This window comes from Euprymna scolopes, chromosome 45, assembly GCF_053919585.1.
Source record: "Euprymna scolopes isolate OS-2025 chromosome 45, ASM5391958v1, whole genome shotgun sequence".
Classification (NCBI taxonomy): Eukaryota; Metazoa; Mollusca; class Cephalopoda; order Sepiida; family Sepiolidae; genus Euprymna; species Euprymna scolopes.
In genome coordinates this window covers 39016455-39042980 of record NC_136526.1, presented here as the reverse complement: position 1 = coordinate 39042980, position 26526 = coordinate 39016455, and the positions used below count along the sequence as shown (strand labels likewise).

General features: G+C 22.7%; 1 protein-coding gene across 3 annotated transcripts in view; it reads right to left on the bottom strand.

Moving 5' to 3' along the window:
- LOC145269472 (uncharacterized) overlaps nt 1-26526 on the bottom strand; it is a 92323-nt gene that overhangs the window by 13676 nt on the left and 52121 nt on the right. For 2 of the 3 annotated variants that reach the window (XM_080125181.1, XM_080125180.1), the window contains exons 4-7: nt 10280-10350; nt 6249-6305; nt 2328-2483; nt 452-591 (exon numbers count right to left, since the gene is read on the bottom strand). In XM_080125181.1, coding sequence (XP_079981307.1) covers nt 452-591; nt 2328-2483; nt 6249-6305; nt 10280-10350 — 424 coding nt within the window. The remainder of the gene's footprint in view (nt 1-451; nt 592-2327; nt 2484-6248; nt 6306-10279; nt 10351-26526) is intronic. The other variant, XM_080125182.1, reaches the window with a different exon arrangement.

The window sequence follows — 26526 nt, the reverse complement described above, 5'->3', positions numbered from 1 at the left end:
GCTATATATTATAAGAAAAGCTTCTTGATTGGTATATATTATAAAAAATATATTTCTCCAGATATATATATATATATATATATATATATATATATATATAATGCTCCTCATCTTGAGTTGAGCATATTGATACACGAATTACCATTAGCATATAAGCGACGCTCTTTGTGTAAACAAATCGAGCGGAGGTATTTCGGACGATGTCAAAACATCGTTAAACTCACTACTCGCTCAGCAGCCGCCAATAACGTAATGGTTAGTAGCCTAGACTGTCGTACAGACGGTCGGGTTTCAATCCTGGCTTGAGGTAGTTGCCTGTCTAGCCGCACTGATGAGTCGTGATACAGCGAAACAGTACTGTATGTGGATGACTATATATATATATATATATATATATATATATATGTGTGTGTGTGTGTGTGTGTATAAACTAATGCAAAATGGAACAAACCTTTAGGATATATATCATGTAATTTTCTGAGTGCCATATCGCACATTCGGGGCTGTAGGTATGTTTGTTGGAATTTGTAATATTCCCTCGTGAAGTGAATTCATCTGTGTAAGAGGACGAATATATCCATATCCTGTCATCTGAAAAGAAATATATTAAGAAGACATATTTTTACTAAAATTCTAGAGAAAACTATAATTAGTCGTTATCAGCAAAAAATTACTGTCGACCGAAATAATAATCTCATTCGAGTTGATACAATGCTATCTTATGTTCTAATTTGTTTTTATTAGCGTGAATGTCGGTACAGTTGGATAGTTTTCTTTTATAATTTACTATACTAAACAGTTATAATTTCGGCTTTAGAAAAGACGATACAAAAGGCCGGGGTATTACGTCGATAGATATTTAAACTGAAGGTTACCTCCCCCTCTCCATCCAAGGGATTGTATGTATATGTGTATATATATTTGTATACATAAATATATCTATTTCAATATATATATATATATATATATAAATTCAGGTTTGACATGTTCAAAAGTAGGGACTTATGAATACAACGAAGTTCTTAGATAGTGCTCGATAAATTGATCTATCTATATATATATATATATATATATATATATATATTTATATATATATATATATATTCAGGTTGGAGATGTTTATAAGTCAGGAATAATGAACACAACGAAGTTTTTAGATAGTGCTCGATAACAAGAGCAAAATATTTTTTATTTATTCGAAGGTAAACAGTTACATTTGGTCGCTACAAACAGCCATCTGTTTCAGTCAATGAGACTTCGACAGGTGACCATGAAACATTGGATCCCATAGAAAACAAAAGAAAAGACGCAGCTATTAAAAAAACTATAAAAGTTGCGAGTTCTCTAAAAAAGAAGGATAAAAAATAGAGATTGTTAAAAAATTGATACAGCTGGATTTATAGCCAATATAAATTTGAAATAATTTTTTATCCTTCTTCTTTAGAGAGCTCGCAACTTTTATAGTTTTTCTTTCTTTTTTGAAGAGCTCAGTCTTTGTTTTCTTAGGGCGTCGAATGGTTCATGGTCGCCTGACGAAGTCTGATTGACTGTTGTAGCAACAAGATGTAACTGTTTATCCTTGAATAAATAATAATAATAATAATATTAATAATAATAATAATAATAATAATAATATATATGCACACACACACACACACACACACACATACACACACACAAACACACACACACAAACACACACACACACACATATATATATACAGAGTGACCCCCCCAAAAAAAACGGATCCAAACTCTAATTAGGCTCCGTTACTTAGTGTTTTGTCCGAATGAAATGAAACTTTGGTCATAACTAGTTTATTATATTCAAAACATCACATCAAAACACTAGGGTATTTGGCCTTTTTTTCCGTTGACTGTAAAATTCTCAGAAAAACAATTGAATGTCCTATGTTTTTTTTTTTGGGGGGGGGTCGCCTGTATATATATATATATATATATATATATATATATATATATATATATATATATATATATATATGTATATATAAATATATATATATATATATATATATATATATATATATATATATATAATGTGCTTTGCTTCAGGTGAACAGGAGTAAAAATATAAGTACTTCGATTAAATTGGAAGAACTTAAAGTTGAACTCATATTTCATAGTTCACACAATTAATACCCGAAAATTTTATTAAGATAAGAAAAAACTTCTATAAATGTCTCAGTATATTTATAAATGTGCTTCGAAAAGAATTAGAAAGTTACTGAAATTTGAATGGTGATCGTATGTCATGTTTTACAAAATTCCTACCCATAAATTTGAAACGTATTTAGAAACAGACTTACCTTTAAATAAATATGCTTCCCAAAGCCTGTCGGAATGTGCTGCGGCTTGTGGCCAGTCGGGACCTCCGCGAAAAACGGATAGGACACGTTTCTTTGTTCCAAATCGTTCGTCAATAACGTAACCTTTATCAACGAACAAAATGACTCTTTTATAAACTGAAATATAAAAATAATTTAAACCCTTTTGTAACTTGTGTTTAAATTTTGAGCTGCTATGTTGTTAGGCGTTTTAAAATATTCGATTCTTAAGGGTTCAGTTATTACTCGTTTTTCCATTATGTTGTACTCGTTTTTCCATTATGTTGTACTCGTTTTTTCATTATGTTGTTTTAAAACTAATAAGATAAATTTATATTAAGTTTATTTTTGGTTGTTACTTTCTGCTGGTGATTATTTGCTATTCTTGGTAAATATAGTAAGTTTCAATCGAAGCAAGTAAGATAAACGATATCACGTAATAACACATCACCCAGTCTCACGGTCCAGGCTTAAAGTTATAACGTGTGAGGAGGGTGGTTTACACAGCAAACCTAATCGGATGAATCTCCTCGACAGAAATCACAGGTCATTATAGAACAGTTCTAAGAAGAACTTTCATTTTTTTTTACATGAGGTAACCACTTATCAAGGCCCGAAGGCCACTCAGGGATAAAGGTTATTAAGTGTACAGTAATCAATGAGATAGTATTGTAGTAATCATTAGTATTGGGGGTTTTGATAGAGTGTCTTACTTAAGGGGGCGGTTTTACAGGAGTTTGTTTATGTTGGACTTGAAGACGTCAAAGTTGTAGTCAAGTTGGAAACAGACAAGCGGCAGAGAGTTCCACTGGCATGCAGTTCTAAGAAAGAAGCTTTGCTCATGGAATCTACGTCTGGATTTAGGTACAGATAAAGAGTGGGGAAAATTATTGACAGTATTTTCAGCCAGACGGGTGTTTCTCGTGAAAGATTGGCGAGGGTGGGACGAGGGATTGGAGCTCAGACGAGCACCTGCCATGGAAATAACGATAAAATTACAATGTGAAAACCAGCCATTGGATTATGGCCACACTGCTTAGTTGATATCTATAGAAAGAGAAAAGGCTATAGAAATAACACCAAAGACGATATTCAATAGAGTCCTTAAGGCGGTTGCAAATCACAATCAGTTATTCTAATATCCCCTGGAAACTATATCGGCAATGGAGTTTTAGAGAGCCGACAGCCACAATGGTGTTACATGATTCTCAAGTCTTTGCAACGTTTTAAAATGAAAAAAGTAAATCAATATGAAGTATTTTTTGTTAATTTCATTGGGATATTTTTGCTTCTCTGGCTAGAAAAAGTAAGTTTTAAGTTTAGCAAGCTGTTTCCTAGAAGACAGCGGTAATGAATTATAGACTAGGAAGTATTAGCGTGGTAAAATAAACGAGGAAGTATTCGTGGTAAAATAAACCAGGAAGTATTAGCGTGGTAAAATAAATGAGGAAGTATTAGCGTGGTAAAATAAACCAGGAAGTATTAGCGTGGTAAAATAAACCAGGAAGTATTAGCGTGGTAAAATAAACCAGGAAGTATTAGCGTGGTAAAATAAATGAGGAAGTATTAGCGTGGTAAAATAAACCAGGAAGTATTAGCGTGGTGAATACCATGAATTAAATAAAAAAAAATAATAAGTATATTTTTGTTTGTTAATTCTACTTGGGGCATATGTGCTTCTCTGGGTCGACAGATTATGTTTCAAGTTTAGCAAACTACTTCCGATCTGTTTCTATGGACGGTATCACTGGTTCAATCATATCCCAGCGTCATGCCCACGAAAATCGCTCAACCTCAACGGTTATAGTTTTTGAGGAGATGGTTTACAATACTCAATTATGAATCTCCTGATGTCTTGGATAACCTTACAAATTGCGCATGCTTACGTCTTAGAAAGGGTAATTCAGTGCTGCTTTTTGCAGTTCCAGATCCAACACAAAAGACAACAGTAACAAATTATGAGCTATGAACTATTGACGTAATGACAGGTTCTACTGGTTTTTATCGTCCTCCTTAACCTCATTGGTCCTAATTTCACTGGTCACAGTCTATATGCTTAAATTGGTGCTTGGAGTTTAAAAAAATCAATGAACGGACTAGAAGCGCAGCATTAAATAAACTAAGTAATATAATATAACTAATCTTTCTTTTTACATTTGTTGTGTATATTTTTTTAAAGTTTTCATGTTTAGATGTATTTTAACTGATTATTTTTTTCTTTAACAGAGCAATAAAATTTAAATTTGCTTGATTACAACCGTACTAACATGGAAGCGGCTAAGAATCATTTGAGGTATATCATCCTTTATGAGTTCAAGAAAAAATTCAGTAACCAAAGCGGCTAGAAATATTCACTGAGTTTATGGAAAGGAAGGCGTGAATGAAAGAACTTGTAGAAGATGGTTTGCGAAATTCAGAGGTGGAGATTTCGTTCTTGAAGATGAAGATCGAACTGGACGTCCAGTTGAGTTTGATGATAAGTTTCTTGAAGCAGCTCTTGAAGAAAATACTGCTTTATCAGTTGAGGAATTGGCAATAAAATTGACTTGAAACCATACAACTGTTCATCGTCATTTTCAACAACTTGGAAAAGTTCCTAAACTTTTAAAATGGATGCTTCATGAATTGTCTGAAAAGTCTCAAATCCCAAGTCATCAGCTCTTCTCTCCATTCTCGCTAAATTGTTTCACTTTTTTTTTTGATAGACAAGTGATAATATCAGGATAATGTTTCCTGGCCTCTCTTCAGAATTACAAATTGCAATGAATCCATAAAACAAATGTCACCTAGCGGAAGCTTACAAAACCGTGAGAGTGATTTGCTAATTCCTCCAGGATGCTATCAAAAAATCCAACAATATTGGAGATAAGTAGGCTCATACCCATTATATCGTCAACAACTCTACAGAGAAAGCTCTGGCATTGGATAAAAAGAATAACCCCTAACTGGTTACGATTACAAATGTAGTGCATTTGATCGCATATGTACGATTTTATTTCACTTGGCCAAACCCTTTAATTCAAGACATGATATATGTTACGAGTATAATCACAGTAAGCAGCGTGCTGGTTGGACTCACAAAAGTAAATGCAGTAGTGATTGGACTCAAACAATCTTAAGTTCAGCGACTTCTTGAATACAACGACTGTCCTCTAATAAGGTTTTCCTATGTAATTAACCAGTACTTCTCATTTTTCACATTTTCTCTGCTTGAGCAAAAGCACAATCTCCTATCCGTTCGAATTCAGTTTTTTTTTTATTCCGCTCAAATCTCAGGATTTCTCACAGTTAGTCTCGCCCTCTTTTCCATAAAACCAACCACGCCTACCACTTCTTCTTTTTCCTCTTCTTCCTCTTCCAGTCCCTGTGTGTTAGCAGCAAACAAAACAGACTATGTGAAGGATGGAACTATGAATAACACCAGGAAAGTATCTATGAAAGACGTCATCACCTATGGAGCAGAACTCCTTTAACAAAACTCCATGAAAAGATAATATCTAAGCTGAAATCATCAGGGTGACCAATGAGCCCAATTTCACTTTACACACCCAGCGTCATTATATATTTATTCTTTTATAACATCAACAGTATGTTCTCTACAGTGCAATATAGATTACAATATATTGTGAACTAAGCCTCTGTAGGGAGGCATGTGAAGCTTCCTCTCCGTGCAGCGCGGTAGGTCCCCAGCTAAAGCAGGCAATCAGTCAATTTGATTGAAAAATGAGCGATTTCACCGATTTCAATGACAATAAAGATATGGGAGTGTGAAATATTGGGTGATCATCATTCAATCTCGGGCAACGTTGGGTCTCCGTGCTATCTTTATATATCAGCAGCATTCTATTTTATACCGTAAAAACTTCTAATCGCCAGGAGGTCATATAAAACACAAACACTTACAAACCATGGCCGCATCGACGCTTTTAAATGGATGATTGCAAAAACTAGTCTCCTCATCTGCAAGCAGAGAAAAAAATAAAATAAACGTGATAATTAATATTTCGTGAATATTTAGAAAATAGAAATAACCCACTCTATGTAAAACGTGTGTAAATTGCAAAATCTCATATGCAGGTGAACCCGGTCTATTCTTCGATATATCATTGATAACTTTGTAATATTTAAATAATAATAATATCGATATTTGATTCTTACTAACATTTTCATGCCATTAAGTTATATATACTAGAAGTACCCGGTAACCGACGTGTGTAAATTGCAAAATCTCATATGCAGGTGAACCCGGTCTATTCTTCGATATATCATTGATAACTTTGTAATATTTAAATAATAATAATATCGATATTTGATTCTGACTAGCATTTTCATGCCATTAAGTTGTATATACTAGAAGCACCCGGTAACCGACGTGTGTAAATTGCAAAATCTCATTTTACATTGAAAAAAAAGCAAGTGGTGTAAATTCAAACATATCACAAATAAGTGGTCTCTCATTCAAACTATATGTTTTTAATCTACATGTTTAAAATATTTGGTTCAGAGTATTTTTATTTTTTGTTGGAGTGGGGAAATAACTGCGCGGATGTGGCATTATATGTCGTAAAGCATTTGCATCCGTCAAATATAATTACGGTTTAAGAGGTAAGGTAAAATTTTTTTTTTCATAAAAGGGAGCAAACCTGTAAAGGAGGGGTAGCATTTTAAGAAGAATTTAGTATATAGCGTACATGCAGAAAATATGGAAATCAGGTATTTTTTTGAAGGGGGGTAAATGTAGAACTGTTTTGTGTTATAAAGAAAACTAAAAATATTTTTAATGTAACGGCCCGTAATAAAGCATAGCAGAGGAAAACCTCGTTGCTCGGAAAGCGTAAAAAGTAAACACACAAGGAAGGGTTCGTTTATGCAGGAAACATACATACCCTAACCCTAACCCTAACCCGTCTTTCTAGAATAAGAAAGTATAAAGCGTGTATGTAGGAAATATAGGTTCAGGGTATTGAAATTTTGCTGTTTTAGGGGTGGTGGAGGTGTAGAACTGTATTTGGGGGTAGATGTTAAACTGTTTGGTGTTATAAAAAAACTGAAAATATTTTAAAATGTAGTAGCCCGTAATAAAGCACAGTAAAAACTATACATCGCCACTCGGAAAGCGTAAAAGCTAAAGAAGGGTTCGGGTTTCTAGTTAAGTAAGTACATGCAGAAAAGTTGGCGGTTCGAGATATGGTAATTTTGTTTTTGTTTTGTTTTAGAGGCAGTAGAACTGCTTGGTGTTTTAAAAACTAAAAATATTTAAAAAAAATATAAGTAGAAAGGCCCGTAATATAGCACATTAGAAGAAAAACATCGCTGCTTGAAAAGCGTCAAAAGATAAACACGGTTAAACGTAAATATAATTATTTTGTTTTCAGGGTACTTTTTGTGGGTGTGAGGTTGTTTCGAATAATTAATGTGTACATGTGTAAGTGGTAATGTATCAGTCTTGAAATGTCTGATAATGGGAGTTTAAAATGGTTGAATTTGGGTTAATTTAGTTAAAACGGTTGCGTGGCGTATAGAAAGTAGCGATATTTGCAAATGTGAAGCGTGTTGGGTTATAAAATAATATTGTATTCCAGCATAATCGGTTTGCCAGGTTTCAGCTAAGGATTTTGTGAAGGGAGAATTTGTTATTTTTGTAATGAGAGAATGGAAAATTAATAGTATGTATATGAGTTTTAGATTCAATTAAGAAGGGTGCAAGGTCAGTATAGTAATGATATATGTACTGCTTCCCGGTGATAACTGGGTGTGGTGGGAGGACATAAGGATTAGAGGGAAAATACGAAGTACTTCCTCTCAAGAGGGAATGTTGTCGTGGTAACGTTTCTCCTAGGATGTAATGTAAGATTTTATAATAACGAATAAATGTGTATAAAACGGCGTTCTAAAATTACCTAAGATGGTGGATAAAGTCAATGTACACATATTGCAAGTAAGACATTTATCAACGCACTAGTATGGAGACCCGACCTTTTCAGAATGTTTCACACCTCCGTATTTTATTGTAATTGAAATGTTAAATCAATTGATCGACTATTGTAGTTAACGACATATCGCGGTGCATCGGAGGGATTGGTTGGTTGCTTTTGTTTTACGGCATATCAATCATTTTCAGGTTATTTAATGCCGAATCCAGTTATTTTAAAGAAAATTTTTTTAATAGAATATATTTTTTCCAAGTAGGTTTTTATTTAACCCATAGTTGGGACCCTAATAGGTACTACCACTCCGGGTCAGAGTGGACATGGGAGCAATGGCAATTAAAGGGCGGCTCCGCACTCCCCAAAGCCTGCAAGCTGGGGACTCACCATCGGATATAGTTTAAAGTCATATGAAGGTCCGCATTGAAAGGAAGCTTCACATACCTCCCTGCAGTTACTTAGTTCAGAATACATTATTACTCTACATTGCACTGTAGAGAATCTGCTGTTGATTTAAAAAAATTATTGTATATTTAATGACTTGAATTAAAGCTTAATATGCGAAAGTCAAGTATCATGCTTCAAATATGCTCTAAACAGAAACATTCAATTCAAACGCGCCTCTATCGTATTCAAGAGCCTACTGTTGATTTTATATGTCGCATTTATTCTTGTATGAGAACTGGATATCTACTATCTGCGTCGCATACAAACCCTTGGATGCAGGAGGTAAGTAACCTTCAAATTAAATATCTATCGACGTCACCCCCCGCCTTTTGTATCGTCTTCTCTAAAGTCGAAATTTTAACTGACTAGTATAGTAAATTATAAAAAAAACTATCAAACTGTACCGACATTTACGCTAATAAAAACAAATCAGAATCTAACGTAGCATTGAATCAAGTCAAATGAGATTATTATTATTATTATTATTATTATTATTATTATTATTATTATTATTATTACTATTATTAATGTTATTATTATTATTATTAATGTTATTATTATTAATGTTATTATTATTATTAATGTTATTATTATAAATAATGTTATTATTATTATTATTATTATTAATGTTTTTATTATTATTATTAATGTTGTTGTTATTATTATTATTATTATTAATGTTATTATTATTAATGTTATTATTATTATTAATGTTATTATTATTATTAATGTTATTATTATTAATGTTATTATTGTTATTATTGATGTTATTATTATAATTAATATTATTATTATTATTAATGTTATTATTATTAATGTTGTTATTATTATCAATATTATTATTATTAATGTTATTATTATTAATGTTATTATTATTATTATTATTATTATTCTTATTCTTCTTCTTCTTCTTCTTATTATTATTATTATTATTATTATTACTTAGCTGCGTGACGCATTTTATTCGACAGGATTTAGTCAATTATTCCATGCAGCAGAAGTCCATTAAAAGCAAGGTATCTTCTGTGAAAAATAATAAAGGGAATAAACACTGAACCCTTGGGATACGATGGCATTTTTACACACATTGCCTACGCAGGGGGTGAATTTTTTCTATGGTCTTTGAAAAAGAATTTTTATAAAAAAAAACAATACAAACATTCAAACATGGGTTTCAAGCATGGGTTTCATTCATTCATTTTATTTCATTCATTTATTACTGAGGTTAGGGCAAAGAAGTCCTTGAATGTACCACTGTTACAGTTGTTTGTAATTGTAAAAACTAGGTGTTCAAAAAGTCTAAGTTTTATAAAAGAAAGGTGTTCGATTTCTGATTCCCCCTGTAAAAATTGTACAGTAAAAACTCATCTTCCTACAACCAGTGTAAAACATTTCCGTTTCTTTCATTCGTGCGCATAAGTATAAAGCTGCCCTTTTTAATAATCAAACGCATACCGGTTCCATCCATCGTTTTCAATTACTCTCAGATTATTGTTCTTTCGTCTAACCGACAAACATATCAATCCTTATCCTCGAGTGGCTTTTCTATTTCTTACTCACTTTTCAATGTGTTAGGCAGGATTGACTGTATTATTCCACGCAGCAAAACTCCAGTAATACCCAGGGGTCCTCTGTGAACAAGACAAAGTGAAAAAATCAGTTTAAAAACGTACATGTCCTAATTTTATTTGTAAATATTTACAGCTAAAACTTGTCTTACTACAACCACTGTAAAGAATCAGCATTTTTCTATTTGTGTGTCTAAATCTCCAAAATAATTTATATCAATGAAATTTTTCTTCCCATAATACGTTTTTTAGTGAAATTGTATGCCTAATTTAACGCCTTATTGTTACTTGTTGTTCCAAATCATTTAATTATTTACCATTATTGGTACTCGTTGTTCCAAATAATTTAATGCTTAAACATTTTTATTGTTACAAATTTTCTTAAATAATTTAACTCCATACAATTTTAATTCTTACTCGTTTTCTTAAATGATTAAAGATCTAACAATATTCATTGTAACATTCTCTTAAAAAACTTAATGTCTAACTTTGTTATTGTTACTTGTTCCCTTAAATAATTTAATGTCTTACGAATACAAATCGTTTAATAATTAAATAATTAAATATACACCCGTTACTCGCTTTCTACAATAATTCAATGCTAAATAATTTTTATTGTTACTCGTTTTTCTTTAAATATAAAATGCTAAATAATTTTTATTGTTACTCGTTTTTCTTTAAATATAAAATGCTAAATAATTTTTATTGTTACTCGTTTTTCTTTAAATATAACATGCTAAATAATTTTTGTTGTTACTCGTTTTTCTTTAAATATTAAATGCTAAATAATTTTTATTGTTACTCGTTTTTCTTTAAATATTAAATGCTAAATAATTTTTATTGTTACTCGTTTTTCTTTAAATATAAAATGCTAAATAATTTTTGTTGTTACTCGTTTTTCTTTAAATATTAAATGCTACATAATTTTTATTGTTACTCGTTTTTCTTTACATATTAAATGCTAAATAATTTTTATTGTTACTCGTTTTTCTTTAAATATTAAATGCTAAATAATTTTTATTGTTACTCGTTTTTCTTTAAATATTAAATGCTAAATAATTTTTTATTGTTACTCGTTTTTCTTTAAATATTAAATGCTAAATAATTTTTATTGTTACTCGGTTTTCTTTAAATATTAAATGCTAAATAATTTTTATTGTTTCTCGTTTTTCTTTAAATATTAAATGCTAAATAATTTTTATTGTTACTCGTTTTCTTTAAATATTAAATGCTAAATAATTTTTATTGTTACTCGTTTTTCTTTAAATATTAAATGCTAAATAATTTTTATTGTTACTCGTTTTTCTTTAAATATAAAATGCTAAATAATTTTTATTGTTACTCGTTTTTCTTTAAATATTAAATGCTAAATAATTTTTATTGTTACTCGTTTTTCTTTAAATATTAAATTCTAAATAATTTTTCTTGTTACTCGTTTTTCTTTAAATATTAAATGCTAAATAATTTTTATTGTTACTCGTTTTTCTTTAAATATAAAATGCTAAATAATTTTTGTTGTTACTCGTTTTTCTTTAAATATTAAATGCTAAATAATTTTTATTGTTACTCGTTTTTCTTTAAATATTAAATGCTAAATAATTTTTATTGTTACTCGTTTTTCTTTAAATATAAAATGCTAAATAATTTTTATTGTTACTCGTTTTTCTTTAAATATTAAATGCTAAATAATTTTTATTGTTACTCGTTTTTCTTTAAATATTAAATGCTAAATAATTTTTATTGTTACTCGTTTTTCTTTAAATATAAAATGCTAAATAATTTTTATTGTTACTCGTTTTTCTTTAAATATAAAATGCTAAATAATTTTTGTTGTTACTCGTTTTTCTTTAAATATTAAATGCTAAATAATTTTTATTGTTACTCGTTTTTCTTTAAATATTAAATGCTAAATAATTTTTATTGTTACTCATTTTTCTTTAAATATAAAATGCTAAATAATTTTTGTTGTTACTCGTTTTTCTTTAAATATAAAATGCTAAATAATTTTTATTGTTACTCGTTTTTCTTTAAATATTAAATGCTAAATAATTTTTATTGTTACTCGTTTTTCTTTAAATATAAAATGCTAAATGATTTTTATTGTTACTCGTTTTTCTTTAAATATAAAATGCTAAATAATTTTTATTGTTACTCGTTTTTCTTTAAATATAAAATGCTAAATAATTTTTATTGGTACTCGTTTTTCTTTAAATATAAAATGCTAAATAATATTTGTTGTTACTCGTTTTTCTTTAAATATTAAATGCTAAATAATTTTTATTGTTACTCGTTTTTCTTTAAATATTAAATGCTAAATAATTTTTATTGTTACTCGTTTTTCTTTAAATATAAAATGCTAAATAATTTTTATTGTTACTCGTTTTTCTTTAAATATTAAATGCTAAATAATTTTTATTGTTACTCGTTTTTCTTTAAATATTAAATGCTAAATAATTTTTATTGTTACTCGTTTTTCTTTAAATATAAAATGCTAAATAATTTTTATTGTTACTCGTTTTTCTTTAAATATTAAATGCTAAATAATTTTTATTGTTACTCGTTTTTCTTTAAATATTAAATTCTAAAAAATTTTTCTTGTTACTCGTTTTTCTTTAAATATTAAATGCTAAATAATTTTTATTGTTACTCGTTTTTCTTTAAATATAAAATGCTAAATAATTTTTGTTGTTACTCGTTTTTCTTTAAATATTAAATGCTAAATAATTTTTATTGTTACTCGTTTTTCTTTAAATATTAAATGCTAAATAATTTTTATTGTTACTCGTTTTTCTTTAAATATAAAATGCTAAATAATTTTTATTGTTACTCGTTTTTCTTTAAATATTAAATGCTAAATAATTTTTATTGTTACTCGTTTTTCTTTAAATATTAAATGCTAAATAATTTTTATTGTTACTCGTTTTTCTTTAAATATAAAATGCTAAATAATTTTTATTGTTACTCGTTTTTCTTTAAATATAAAATGCTAAATAATTTTTGTTGTTACTCGTTTTTCTTTAAATATTAAATGCTAAATAATTTTTATTGTTACTCGTTTTTCTTTAAATATTAAATGCTAAATAATTTTTATTGTTACTCATTTTTCTTTAAATATAAAATGCTAAATAATTTTTGTTGTTACTCGTTTTTCTTTAAATATAAAATGCTAAATAATTTTTATTGTTACTCGTTTTTCTTTAAATATTAAATGCTAAATAATTTTTATTGTTACTCGTTTTTCTTTAAATATAAAATGCTAAATAATTTTTATTGTTACTCGTTTTTCTCTAAATATAAAATGCTAAATAATTTTTATTGTTACTCGTTTTTCTTTAAATATAAAATGCTAAATAATTTTTATTGTTACTCGTTTTTCTTTAAATATAAAATGCTAAATAATTTTTGTTGTTACTCGTTTTTCTTTAAATATTAAATGCTAAATAATTTTTATTGTTACTCGTTTTTCTTTAAATATTAAATGCTAAATAATTTTTATTGTTACTCGTTTTTCTTTAAATATAAAATGCTAAATAATTTTTATTGTTACTCGTTTTTCTTTAAATATTAAATGCTAAATAATTTTTATTGTTACTCGTTTTTCTTTACATATTAAATGCTAAATAATTTTTATTGTTACTCGTTTTTCTTTAAATATTAAATGCTAAAAAAATTTTTCTTGTTACTCGTTTTTCTTTAAATATTAAATGCTAAATAATTTTTTATTGTTACTCGTTTTTCTTTAAATATTAAATGCTAAATAATTTTTATTGTTACTCGTTTTTCTTTAAATATTCAATGCTAAATAATTTTTATTGTTTCTCGTTTTTCTTTAAATATTAAATGCTAAATAATTTTTATTGTTACTCGTTTTTCTTTAAATATAAAATGCTAAATAATTTTTATTGTTACTCGTTTTTCTTTAAATATTAAATGCTAAATAATTTTTATTGTTACTCGTTTTTCTTTAAATATTAAATGCTAAATAATTTTTATTGTTACTCGTTTTTCTTTAAATATAAAATGCTAAATAATTTTTATTGTTACTCGTTTTTCTTTAAATATAAAATGCTAAATAATTTTTGTTGTTACTCGTTTTTCTTTAAATATTAAATGCTAAATAATTTTTATTGTTACTCGTTTTTCTTTAAATATTAAATGCTAAATAATTTTTATTGTTACTCGTTTTTCTTTAAATATAAAATGCTAAATAATTTTTGTTGTTACTCGTTTTTCTTTAAATATTAAATGCTAAATAATTTTTATTGTTACTCGTTTTTCTTTAAATATTAAATGCTAAATAATTTCAATTGTTACTCGTTTTTCTTTAAATATTAAATGCTAAATAATTTTTATTGTTACTCGTTTTTCTTTAAATATTAAATGCTAAATAATTTTTATTGTTACTCGTTTTTCTTTAAATATTAAATGCTAAATAATTTTTATTGTTACTCGTTTTTCTTAAATAATAATTAATGCTTAATAATTTTTATTGTTACTCGTTTTTCTTTAAATATTAAATGCTAAATAATTTTTATTGTTACTCGTTTTTCTTTAAATATTAAATGCTAAATAATTTTTATTGTTACTCGTTTTTCTTTAAATATAAAATGCTAAATAATTTTTGTTGTTACTCGTTTTTCTTTAAATATTAAATGCTAAATAATTTTTCTTGTTACTCGTTTTTCTTTAAATATTAAATGCTAAATAATTTTTATTGTTACTCGTTTTTCTTTAAATATAAAATGCTAAATAATTTTTGTTGTTACTCGTTTTTCTTTAAATATTAAATGCTAAATAATTTTTATTGTTACTCGTTTTTCTTTAAATATTAAATGCTAAATAATTTTTATTGTTACTCGTTTTTCTTTAAATATTAAATGCTAAATAATTTTTATTGTTACTCGTTTTTCTTTAAATATTAAATGCTAAATAATTTTTATTGTTACTCGTTTTTCTTTAAATATTAAATGCTAAATAATTTTTATTGTTACTCGTTTTTCTTTAAATATTAAATGCTAAATAATTTTTATTGTTACTCGTTTTTCTTTAAATATAAAATGCTAAATAATTTTTATTGTTACTCGTTTTTCTTTAAATATTAAATGCTAAATAATTTTTATTGTTACTCGTTTTTCTTTAAATATTAAATTCTAAATAATTTTTATTGTTACTCGTTTTTCTTTAAATATTAAATGCTAAATAATTTTTTATTGTTACTCGTTTTTCTTTAAATATAAAATGCTAAATAATTTTTATTGTTACTCGTTTTTCTTTAAATATTAAATGCTAAATAATTTTTATTGTTACTCGTTTTTCTTTAAATATTAAATGCTAAATAATTTTTATTGTTACTCATTTTTCTTTAAATATAAAATGCTAAATAATTTTTGTTGTTACTCGTTTTTCTTTAAATATAAAATGCTAAATAATTTTTATTGTTACTCGTTTTTCTTTAAATATTAAATGCTAAATAATTTTTATTGTTACTCGTTTTTCTTTAAATATAAAATGCTAAATAATTTTTATTGTTACTCGTTTTTCTTTAAATATAAAATGCTAAATAATTTTTATTGTTACTCGTTTTTCTTTAAATATAAAATGCTAAATAATTTTTATTGTTACTCGTTTTCTTTAAATATAAAATGCTAAATAATATTTGTTGTTACTCGTTTTTCTTTAAATATTAAATGCTAAATAATTTTTATTGTTACTCGTTTTTCTTTAAATATTAAATGCTAAATAATTTTTATTGTTACTCGTTTTTCTTTAAATATAAAATGCTAAATAATTTTTATTGTTACTCGTTTTTCTTTAAATATTAAATGCTAAATAATTTTTATTGTTACTCGTTTTTCTTTACATATTAAATGCTAAATAATTTTTATTGTTACTCGTTTTTCTTTAAATATTAAATGCTAAATAATTTTTCTTGTTACTCGTTTTTCTTTAAATATTAAATGCTAAATAATTTTTTATTGTTACTCGTTTTTCTTTAAATATTAAATGCTAAATAATTTTTATTGTTACTCGTTTTTCTTTAAATATTAAATGCTAAATAATTTTTATTGTTTCTCGTTTTTCTTTAAATATTAAATGCTAAATAATTTTTATTGTTACTCGTTTTTCTTTAAATATAAAATGCTAAATAATTTTTATTGTTACTCGTTTTTCTTTAAATATTAAATGCTAAATAATTTTTATTGTTACTCGTTTTTCTTTAAATATTAAATGCTAAATAATTTTTATTGTTACTCGTTTTTCTTTAAATATAAAATGCTAAATAATTTTTATTGTTACTCGTTTTTCTTTAAATATAAAATGCTAAATAATTTTTGTTGTTACTCGTTTTTCTTTAAATATTAAATGCTAAATAATTTTTATTGTTACTCGTTTTTCTTTAAATATTAAATGCTAAATAATTTTTATTGTTACTCGTTTTTCTTTAAATATAAAATGCTAAATAATTTTTGTTGTTACTCGTTTTTCTTTAAATATTAAATGCTAAATAATATTTATTGTTACTCGTTTTTCTTTAAATATTAAATGCTAAATAGTTTTTATTGTTACTCGTTTTTCTTTAAATATTAAATGCTAAATAATTTTTATTGTTACTCGTTTTTCTTTAAATATTAAATGCTAAATAATTTTTATTGTTACTCGTTTTTCTTTAAATATTAAATGCTAAATAATTTTTATTGTTACTCGTTTTTCTTTAAATATTAAATGCTTAATAATTTTTATTGTTACTCGTTTTTCTTTAAATATTAAATGCTTAATAATTTTTATTGTTACTCGTTTTTCTTTAAATATTAAATGCTAAATAATTTTTATTGTTACTCGTTTTTCTTTAAATATAAAATGCTAAATAATTTTTGTTGTTACTCGTTTTTCTTTAAATATTAAATGCTAAATAATTTTTCTTGTTACTCGTTTTTCTTTAAATATTAAATGCTAAATAATTTTTATTATTACTCGTTTTTCTTTAAATATAAAATGCTAAATAATTTTTGTTGTTACTCGTTTTTCTTTAAATATTAAATGCTAAATAATTTTTATTGTTACTCGTTTTTCTTTAAATATTAAATGCTAAATAATTTTTATTGTTACTCGTTTTTCTTTAAATATTAAATGCTAAATAATTTTTATTGTTACTCGTTTTTCTTTAAATATTAAATGCTAAATAATTTTTATTGTTACTCGTTTTTCTTTAAATATTAAATGCTAAATAATTTTTATTGTTACTCGTTTTTCTTTAAATATTAAATGCTAAATAATGTTATTGTTACTCGTTTTTCTTTAAATATAAAATGCTAAATAATTTTTGTTGTTACTCGTTTTTCTTTAAATATTAAATGCTAAATAATTTTTATTGTTACTCGTTGTTCTTTACATATTAAATGCTAAATAATTTTTATTGTTACTCGTTTTTCTTTAAATATTAAATGCTAAATAATTTTTATTGTTACTCGTTTTTCTTTAAATAGTAAATGCTAAATAATTTTTTATTGTTACTCGTTTTTCTTTAAATATTAAATGCTAAATAATTTTTATTGTTACTCGTTTTTCTTTAAATATTGAATGCTAAATAATTTTTATTGTTTCTCGTTTTTCTTTAAATATTAAATGCTAAATAATTTTTATTGTTACTCGTTTTTCTTTAAATATTAAATGCTAAATAATTTTTATTGTTACTCGTTTTTCTTTAAATATTAAATGCTAAATAATTTTTATTGTTACTCGTTTTTCTTTAAATATAAAATGCTAAATAATTTTTTTTGTTACTCGTTTTTCTTTAAATATTAAATGCTAAATAATTTTTATTGTTACTCGTTGTTCTTTAAATATTAAATTCTAAATAATTTTTATTGTTACTCGTTTTTCTTTAAATATTAAATGCTAAATAATTTTTTATTGTTACTCGTTTTTCTTTAAATATAAAATGCTAAATAATTTTTATTGTTACTCGTTTTTCTTTAAATATTAAATGCTAAATAATTTTTATTGTTACTCGTTTTTCTTTAAATATTAAATGCTAAATAATTTTTATTGTTACTCGTTTTTCTTTAAATATAAAATGCTAAATAATTTTTATTGTTACTCGTTTTTCTTTAAATATTAAATGCTAAATAATTTTTATTGTTACTCGTTTTTCTTTAAATATTAAATGCTAAATAATTTTTATTGTTACTCGTTTTTCTTTAAATATAAAATGCTAAATAATTTTTATTGTTACTCGTTTTTCTTTAAATATAAAATGCTAAATAATTTTTGTTGTTACTCGTTTTTCTTTAAATATTAAATGCTTAATAATTTTTATTGTTACTCGTTTTTCTTTAAATATTAAATGCTAAATAATTTTTATTGTTACTCGTTTTTCTTTAAATATAAAATGCTAAATAATTTTTGTTGTTACTCGTTTTTCTTTAAATATTAAATGCTAAATAATTTTTCTTGTTACTCGTTTTTCTTTAAATATTAAATGCTAAATAATTTTTATTGTTACTCGTTTTTCTTTAAATATAAAATGCTAAATAATTTTTATTGTTACTCGTTTTTCTTTAAATATAAAATGCTAAATGATTTTTGTTGTTACTCGTTTTTCTTTAAATATTAAATGCTAAATAATTTTTATTGTTACTCGTTTTTCTTTAAATAATAAATGCTAAATAATTTTTGTTGTTACTCGTTTTTCTTTAAATATATAAATGCTAAATAATTTTTGTTGTTACTCGTTTTTCTTTAAATATTAAATGCTAAATAATTTTTCTTGTTACTCGTTTTTCTTTAAATATTAAATGCTAAATAATTTTTATTGTTACTCGTTTTTCTTTAAATATAAAATGCTAAATAATTTTTGTTGTTACTCGTTTTTCTTTAAATATTAAATGCTAAATAATTTTTATTGTTACTCGTTTTTCTTTAAATATTAAATGCTAAATAATTTTTATTGTTACTCGTTTTTCTTTAAATATAAAATGCTAAATAATTTGTGTTGTTACTCGTATTTCTTTAAATATAAAATGCTAAATAATTTTTGTTGTTACTCGTTTTTCTTTAAATATTAAATGCTAAATAATTTTTATTGTTACTCGTTTATCTTTACATATTAAATGCTAAATAATTTTTATTGTTACTCGTTTTTCTTTAAATATTAAATGCTAAATGATTTTTATTGTTACTCGTTTTTCTTTAAATATTAAATGCTAAATAATTTTTTATTGTTACTCGTTTTTCTTTAAATATTAAATGCTAAATAAATTTATTGTTACTCGTTTTTCTTTAAATATTAAATGCTAAATAATTTTTATTGTTACTCGTTTTTCTTTAAATATTAAATGCTAAATAATTTTTATTGTTACTCGTTTTTCTTTAAATATTAAATTCTAAATAATTTTTATTGTTACTCGTTTTTCTTTAAATATTAAATGCTAAATAATTTGTATTGTTACTTGTTTTTCTTTAAATATTAAATGCTAAATAATTTTTATTGTTACTCGTTTTTCTTTAAATATTAAATGCTAAATAATTTTTTATTGTTACTCGTTTTTCTTTAAATATTAAATGCTAAATAATTTTTATTGTTACTCGTTTTTCTTTAAATATTAAATGCTAAATAATTTTTATTGTTACTCGTTTTTCTTTAAATATAAAATGCTAAATAATTTTTATTGTTACTCGTTTTTCTTTAAATATTAAATGCTAAATAATTTTTATTGTTACTCGTTTTTCTTTAAATATTAAATTCTAAATAATTTTTATTGTTACTCGTTTTTCTTTAAATATTAAATGCTAAATAATTTTTATTGTTACTCGTTTTTCTTTAAATATAAAATGCTAAATAATTTTTGTTGTTACTCGTTTTTCTTTAAATATTAAATGCTAAATAATTTTTATTGTTACTCGTTTTTCTTTAAATATTAAATGCTAAATAATTTTTATTGTTACTCGTTTTTCTTTAAATATAAAATGCTAAATAATTTTTATTGTTACTCGTTTTTCTTTAAATATTAAATGCTAAATAATTTTTATTGTTACTCGTTTTTCTTTAAATATTAAATGCTAAATAATTTTTATTGTTACTCGTTTTTCTTTAAATATAAAATGCTAAATAATTTTTATTGTTACTCGTTTTTCTTTAAATATAAAATGCTAAATAATTTTTGTTGTTACTCGTTTTTCTTTAAATATTAAATGCTAAATAATTTTTATTGTTACTCGTTTTTCTTTAAATATTAAATGCTAAATAATTTTTATTGTTACTCGTTTTTCTTTAAATATAAAATGCTAAATAATTTTTGTTGTTACTCGTTTTTCTTTAAATATAAAATGCTAAATAATTTTTATTGTTACTCGTTTTTCTTTAAATATAAAATGCTAAATAATTTTTGTTGTTACTCGTTTTTCTTTAAATATTAAATGCTAAATAATTTTTCTTGTTACTCGTTTTTCTTTAAATATTAAATGCTAAATAATTTTTATTGTTACTCGTTTTTCTTTAAATATTGAATGCTAAATAATTTTTGTTGTTACTCGTTTTTCTTTAAATATTAAATGCTAAATAATTTTTATTGTTACTCGTTTTTCTTTAAATATTAAATGCTAAATAATTTTTATTGTTACTCGTTTTTCTTTAAATATTAAATGCTAAATAATTTTTATTGTTACTCGTTTTTCTTTAAATATTAAATGCTAAATAATTTTTATTGTTACTCGTTTTTCTTTAAATATTAAATGCTAAATAATTTTTATTGTTACTCGTTTTTCTTTAAATATTAAATGCTAAATAATTTTTATTGTTACTCGTTTTTCTTTAAATATAAAATGCTAAATAATTTTTGTTGTTACTCGTTTTTCTTTAAATATTAAATGCTAAATAATTTTTATTGTTACTCATTTTTCTTTAAATATAAAATGCTAAATAATTTTTGTTGTTACTCGTTTTTCTTTAAATATAAAATGCTAAATAATTTTTATTGTTACTCGTTTTTCTTTAAATATTAAATGCTAAATAATTTTTATTGTTACTCGTTTTTCTTTAAATATAAAATGCTAAATAATTTTTGTTGTTACTCGTTTTTCTTTAAATATTAAATGCTAAATAATTTTTATTGTTACTCATTTTTCTTTAAATATAAAATGCTAAATAATGTTTGTTGTTACTCGTTTTTCTTTAAATATAAAATGCTAAATAATTTTTATTGTTACTCGTTTTTCTTTAAATATTAAATGCTAAATAATTTTTATTGTTACTCGTTTTTCTTTAAATATAAAATGCTAAAAAATTTTTATTGTTACTCGTTTTTCTTTAAATATAAAATGCTAAATAATTTTTGTTGTTACTCGTTTTTCTTTAAATATTAAATGCTAAATAATTTTTATTGTTACTCGTTTTTCTTTAAATATTAAATGCTAAATAATTTTTATTGTTACTCGTTTTTCTTTAAATATAAAATGCTAAATAATTTTTGTTGTTACTCGTTTTTCTTTAAATATTAAATGCTAAATAATATTTATTGTTACTCGTTTTTCTTTAAATATTAAATGCTAAATAATTTTTATTGTTACTCGTTTTTCTTTAAATATTAAATGCTAAATAATTTTTATTGTTACTCGTTTTTCTTTAAATATTAAATGCTAAATAATTTTTATTGTTACTCGTTTTTCTTTAAATATTAAATGCTAAATAATTTTTATTGTTACTCGTTTTTCTTTAAATATTAAATGCTTAATAATTTTTATTGTTACTCGTTTTTCTTTAAATATTAAATGCTAAATAATTTTTATTGTTACTCGTTTTTCTTTAAATATTAAATGCTAAATAATTTTTATTGTTACTCGTTTTTCTTTAAATATAAAATGCTAAATAATTTTTGTTGTTACTCGTTTTTCTTTAAATATTAAATGCTAAATAATTTTTCTTGTTACTCGTTTTTCTTTAAATATTAAATGCTAAATAATTTTTATTATTACTCGTTTTTCTTTAAATATAAAATGCTAAATAATTTTTGTTGTTACTCGTTTTTCTTTAAATATTAAATGCTAAGTAATTTTTATTGTTACACGTTTTTCTTTAAATATTAAATGCTAAATAATTTTTATTGTTACTCGTTTTTCTTTAAATATTAAATGCTAAATAATTTTTATTGTTACTCGTTTTTCTTTAAATATTAAATGCTAAATAATTTTTATTGTTACTCGTTTTTCTTTAAATATTAAATGCTAAATAATTTTTATTGTTACTCGTTTTTCTTTAAATATTAAATGCTAAATAATTTTTATTGTTACTCGTTTTTCTTTAAATATAAAATGCTAAATAATTTTTGTTGTTACTCGTTTTTCTTTAAATATTAAATGCTAAATAATTTTTATTGTTACTCGTTTTTCTTTACATATTAAATGCTAAAAAATTTTTATTGTTACTCGTTTTTCTTTAAATATTAAATGCTAAATAATTTTTATTGTTACTCGTTTTTCTTTAAATATTAAATGCTAAATAATTTTTTATTGTTACTCGTTTTTCTTTAAATATTAAATGCTAAATAATTTTTATTGTTACTCGTTTTTCTTTAAATATTAAATGCTAAATAATTTTTATTGTTTCTCGTTTTTCCTTAAATATTAAATGCTAAATAATTTTTATTGTTACTCGTTTTTCTTTAAATATTAAATGCTAAATAATTTTTATTGTTACTCGTTTTTCTTTAAATATTAAATGCTAAATAATTTTTATTGTTACTCGTTTTTCTTTAAATATAAAATGCTAAATAATTTTTTTTGTTACTCGTTTTTCTTTAAATATTAAATGCTAAATAATTTTTATTGTTACTCGTTTTTCTTTAAATATTAAATTCTAAATAATTTTTATTGTTACTCGTTTTTCTTTAAATATTAAATGCTAAATAATTTTTTATTGTTACTCGTTTTTCTTTAAATATAAAATGCTAAATAATTTTTATTGTTACTCGTTTTTCTTTAAATATTAAATGCTAAATAATTTTTATTGTTACTCGTTTTTCTTTAAATATTAAATGCTAAATAATTTTTATTGTTACTCGTTTTTCTTTAAATATAAAATGCTAAATAATTTTTATTGTTACTCGTTTTTCTTTAAATATTAAATGCTAAATAATTTTTATTGTTACTCGTTTTTCTTTAAATATTAAATGCTAAATAATTTTTATTGTTACTCGTTTTTCTTTAAATATAAAATGCTAAATAATTTTTATTGTTACTCGTTTTTCTTTAAATATAAAATGCTAAATAATTTTTGTTGTTACTCGTTTTTCTTTAAATATTAAATGCTAAATAATTTTTATTGTTACTCGTTTTTCTTTAAATATTAAATGCTAAATAATTTTTATTGTTACTCGTTTTTCTTTAAATATAAAATGCTAAATAATTTTTGTTGTTACTCGTTTTTCTTTAAATATTAAATGCTAAATAATTTTTCTTGTCACTCGTTTTTCTTTAAATATTAAATGCTAAATAATTTTTATTGTTACTCGTTTTTCTTTAAATATAAAATGCTAAATAATTTTTATTGTTACTCGTTTTTCTTTAAATATTAAATGCTAAATAATTTTTATTGTTACTCGTTTTTTTTTAAATATTAAATGCTAAATAATTTTTATTGTTACTCGTTTTTCTTTAAATATAAAATGCTAAATAATTTTTTTTTTTACTCGTTTTTCTTTAAATATTAAATGCTAAATAATTTTTATTGTTACTCGTTTTTCTTTAAATATTAAATTCTAAATAATTTTTATTGTTACTCGTTTTTCTTTAAATATTAAATGCTAAATAATTTTTTATTGTTACTCGTTTTTCTTTAAATATAAAATGCTAAATAATTTTTATTGTTACTCGTTTTTCTTTAAATATTAAATGCTAAATAATTTTTATTGTTACTCGTTTTTCTTTAAATATTAAATGCTAAATAATTTTTATTGTTACTCGTTTTTCTTTAAATATAAAATGCTAAATAATTTTTATTGTTACTCGTTTTTCTTTAAATATTAAATGCTAAATAATTTTTATTGTTACTCGTTTTTCTTTAAATATTAAATGCTAAATAATTTTTATTGTTACTCGTTTTTCTTTAAATATAAAATGCTAAATAATTTTTATTGTTACTCGTTTTTCTTTAAATATAAAATGCTAAATAATTTTTGTTGTTACTCGTTTTTCTTTAAATATTAAATGCTAAATAATTTTTATTGTTACTCGTTTTTCTTTAAATATTAAATGCTAAATAATTTTTATTGTTACTCGTTTTTCTTTAAATATAAAATGCTAAATAATTTTTGTTGTTACTCGTTTTTCTTTAAATATTAAATGCTAAATAATTTTTCTTGTTACTCGTTTTTCTTTAAATATTAAATGCTAAATAATTTTTATTGTTACTCGTTTTTCTTTAAATATAAAATGCTAAATAATTTTTATTGTTACTCGTTTTTCTTTAAATATAAAATGCTAAATGATTTTTGTTGTTACTCGTTTTTCTTTAAATATTAAATGCTAAATAATTTTTATTGTTACTCGTTTTTCTTTACAAAATAAATGCTAAATAATTTTTATTGTTACTCGTTTTTCTTTAAATATAAAATGCTAAATAATTTTTGTTGTTACTCGTTTTTCTTTAAATATTAAATGCTAAATAATTTTTCTTGTTACTCGTTTTTCTTTAAATATTAAATGCTAAATAATTTTTATTGTTACTCGTTTTTCTTTAAATATAAAATGCTAAATAATTTTTGTTGTTACTCGTTTTTCTTTAAATATTAAATGCTAAATAATTTTTATTGTTACTCGTTTTTCTTTAAATATTAAATGCTAAATAATTTTTATTGTTACTCGTTTTTCTTTAAATATTAAATGCTAAATAATTTGTGTTGTTACTCGTTTTTCTTTAAATATAAAATGCTAAATAATTTTTGTTGTTACTCGTTTTTCTTTAAATATTAAATGCTAAATAATTTTTATTGTTACTCGTTTTTCTTTACATATTAAATGCTAAATAATTTTTATTGTTACTCGTTTTTCTTTAAATATTAAATGCTAAATAATTTTTATTGTTACTCGTTTTTCTTTAAATATTAAATGCTAAATAATTTTTTATTGTTACTCGTTTTTCTTTAAATATTAAATGCTAAATAATTTTTATTGTTACTCGTTTTTCTTTAAATATTAAATGCTAAATAATTTTTATTGTTACTCGTTTTTCTTTAAATATTAAATGCTAAATAATTTTTATTGTTACTCGTTTTTCTTTAAATATTAAATTCTAAATAATTTTTATTGTTACTCGTTTTTCTTTAAATATTAAATGCTAAATAATTTGTATTGTTACTTGTTTTTCTTTAAATATTAAATGCTAAATAATTTTTATTGTTACTCGTTTTTCTTTAAATATTAAATGCTAAATAATTTTTTATTGTTACTCGTTTTTCTTTAAATATTAAATGCTAAATAATTTTTATTGTTACTCGTTTTTCTTTAAATATTAAATGCTAAATAATTTTTATTGTTACTCGTTTTTCTTTAAATATAAAATGCTAAATAATTTTTATTGTTACTCGTTTTTCTTTAAATATTAAATGCTAAATAATTTTTATTGTTACTCGTTTTTCTTTAAATATTAAATTCTAAATAATTTTTATTGTTACTCGTTTTTCTTTAAATATTAAATGCTAAATAATTTTTATTGTTACTCGTTTTTCTTTAAATATAAAATGCTAAATAATTTTTATTGTTACTCGTTTTTCTTTAAATATTAAATGCTAAATAATTTTTATTGTTACTCGTTTTTCTTTAAATATTAAATGCTAAATAATTTTTATTGTTACTCGTTTTTCTTTAAATATAAATGCTAAATAATTTTTATTGTTACTCGTTTTTCTTTAAATATTAAATGCTAAATAATTTTTATTGTTACTCGTTTTTCTTTAAATATTAAATGCTAAATAATTTTTATTGTTACTCGTTTTTCTTTAAATATAAAATGCTAAATAATTTTTATTGTTACTCGTTTTTCTTTAAATATAAAATTCTAAATAATTTTTATTGTTACTCGTTTTTCTTTAAATATTAAATGCTAAATAATTTTTATTGTTACTCGTTTTTCTTTAAATAGAAAATGCTAAATAATTTTTATTGTTACTCGTTTTTCTTTAAATATTAAATGCTAAATAATTTTTATTGTTACTCGTTTTTCTTTAAATATTAAATGCTAAATAATTT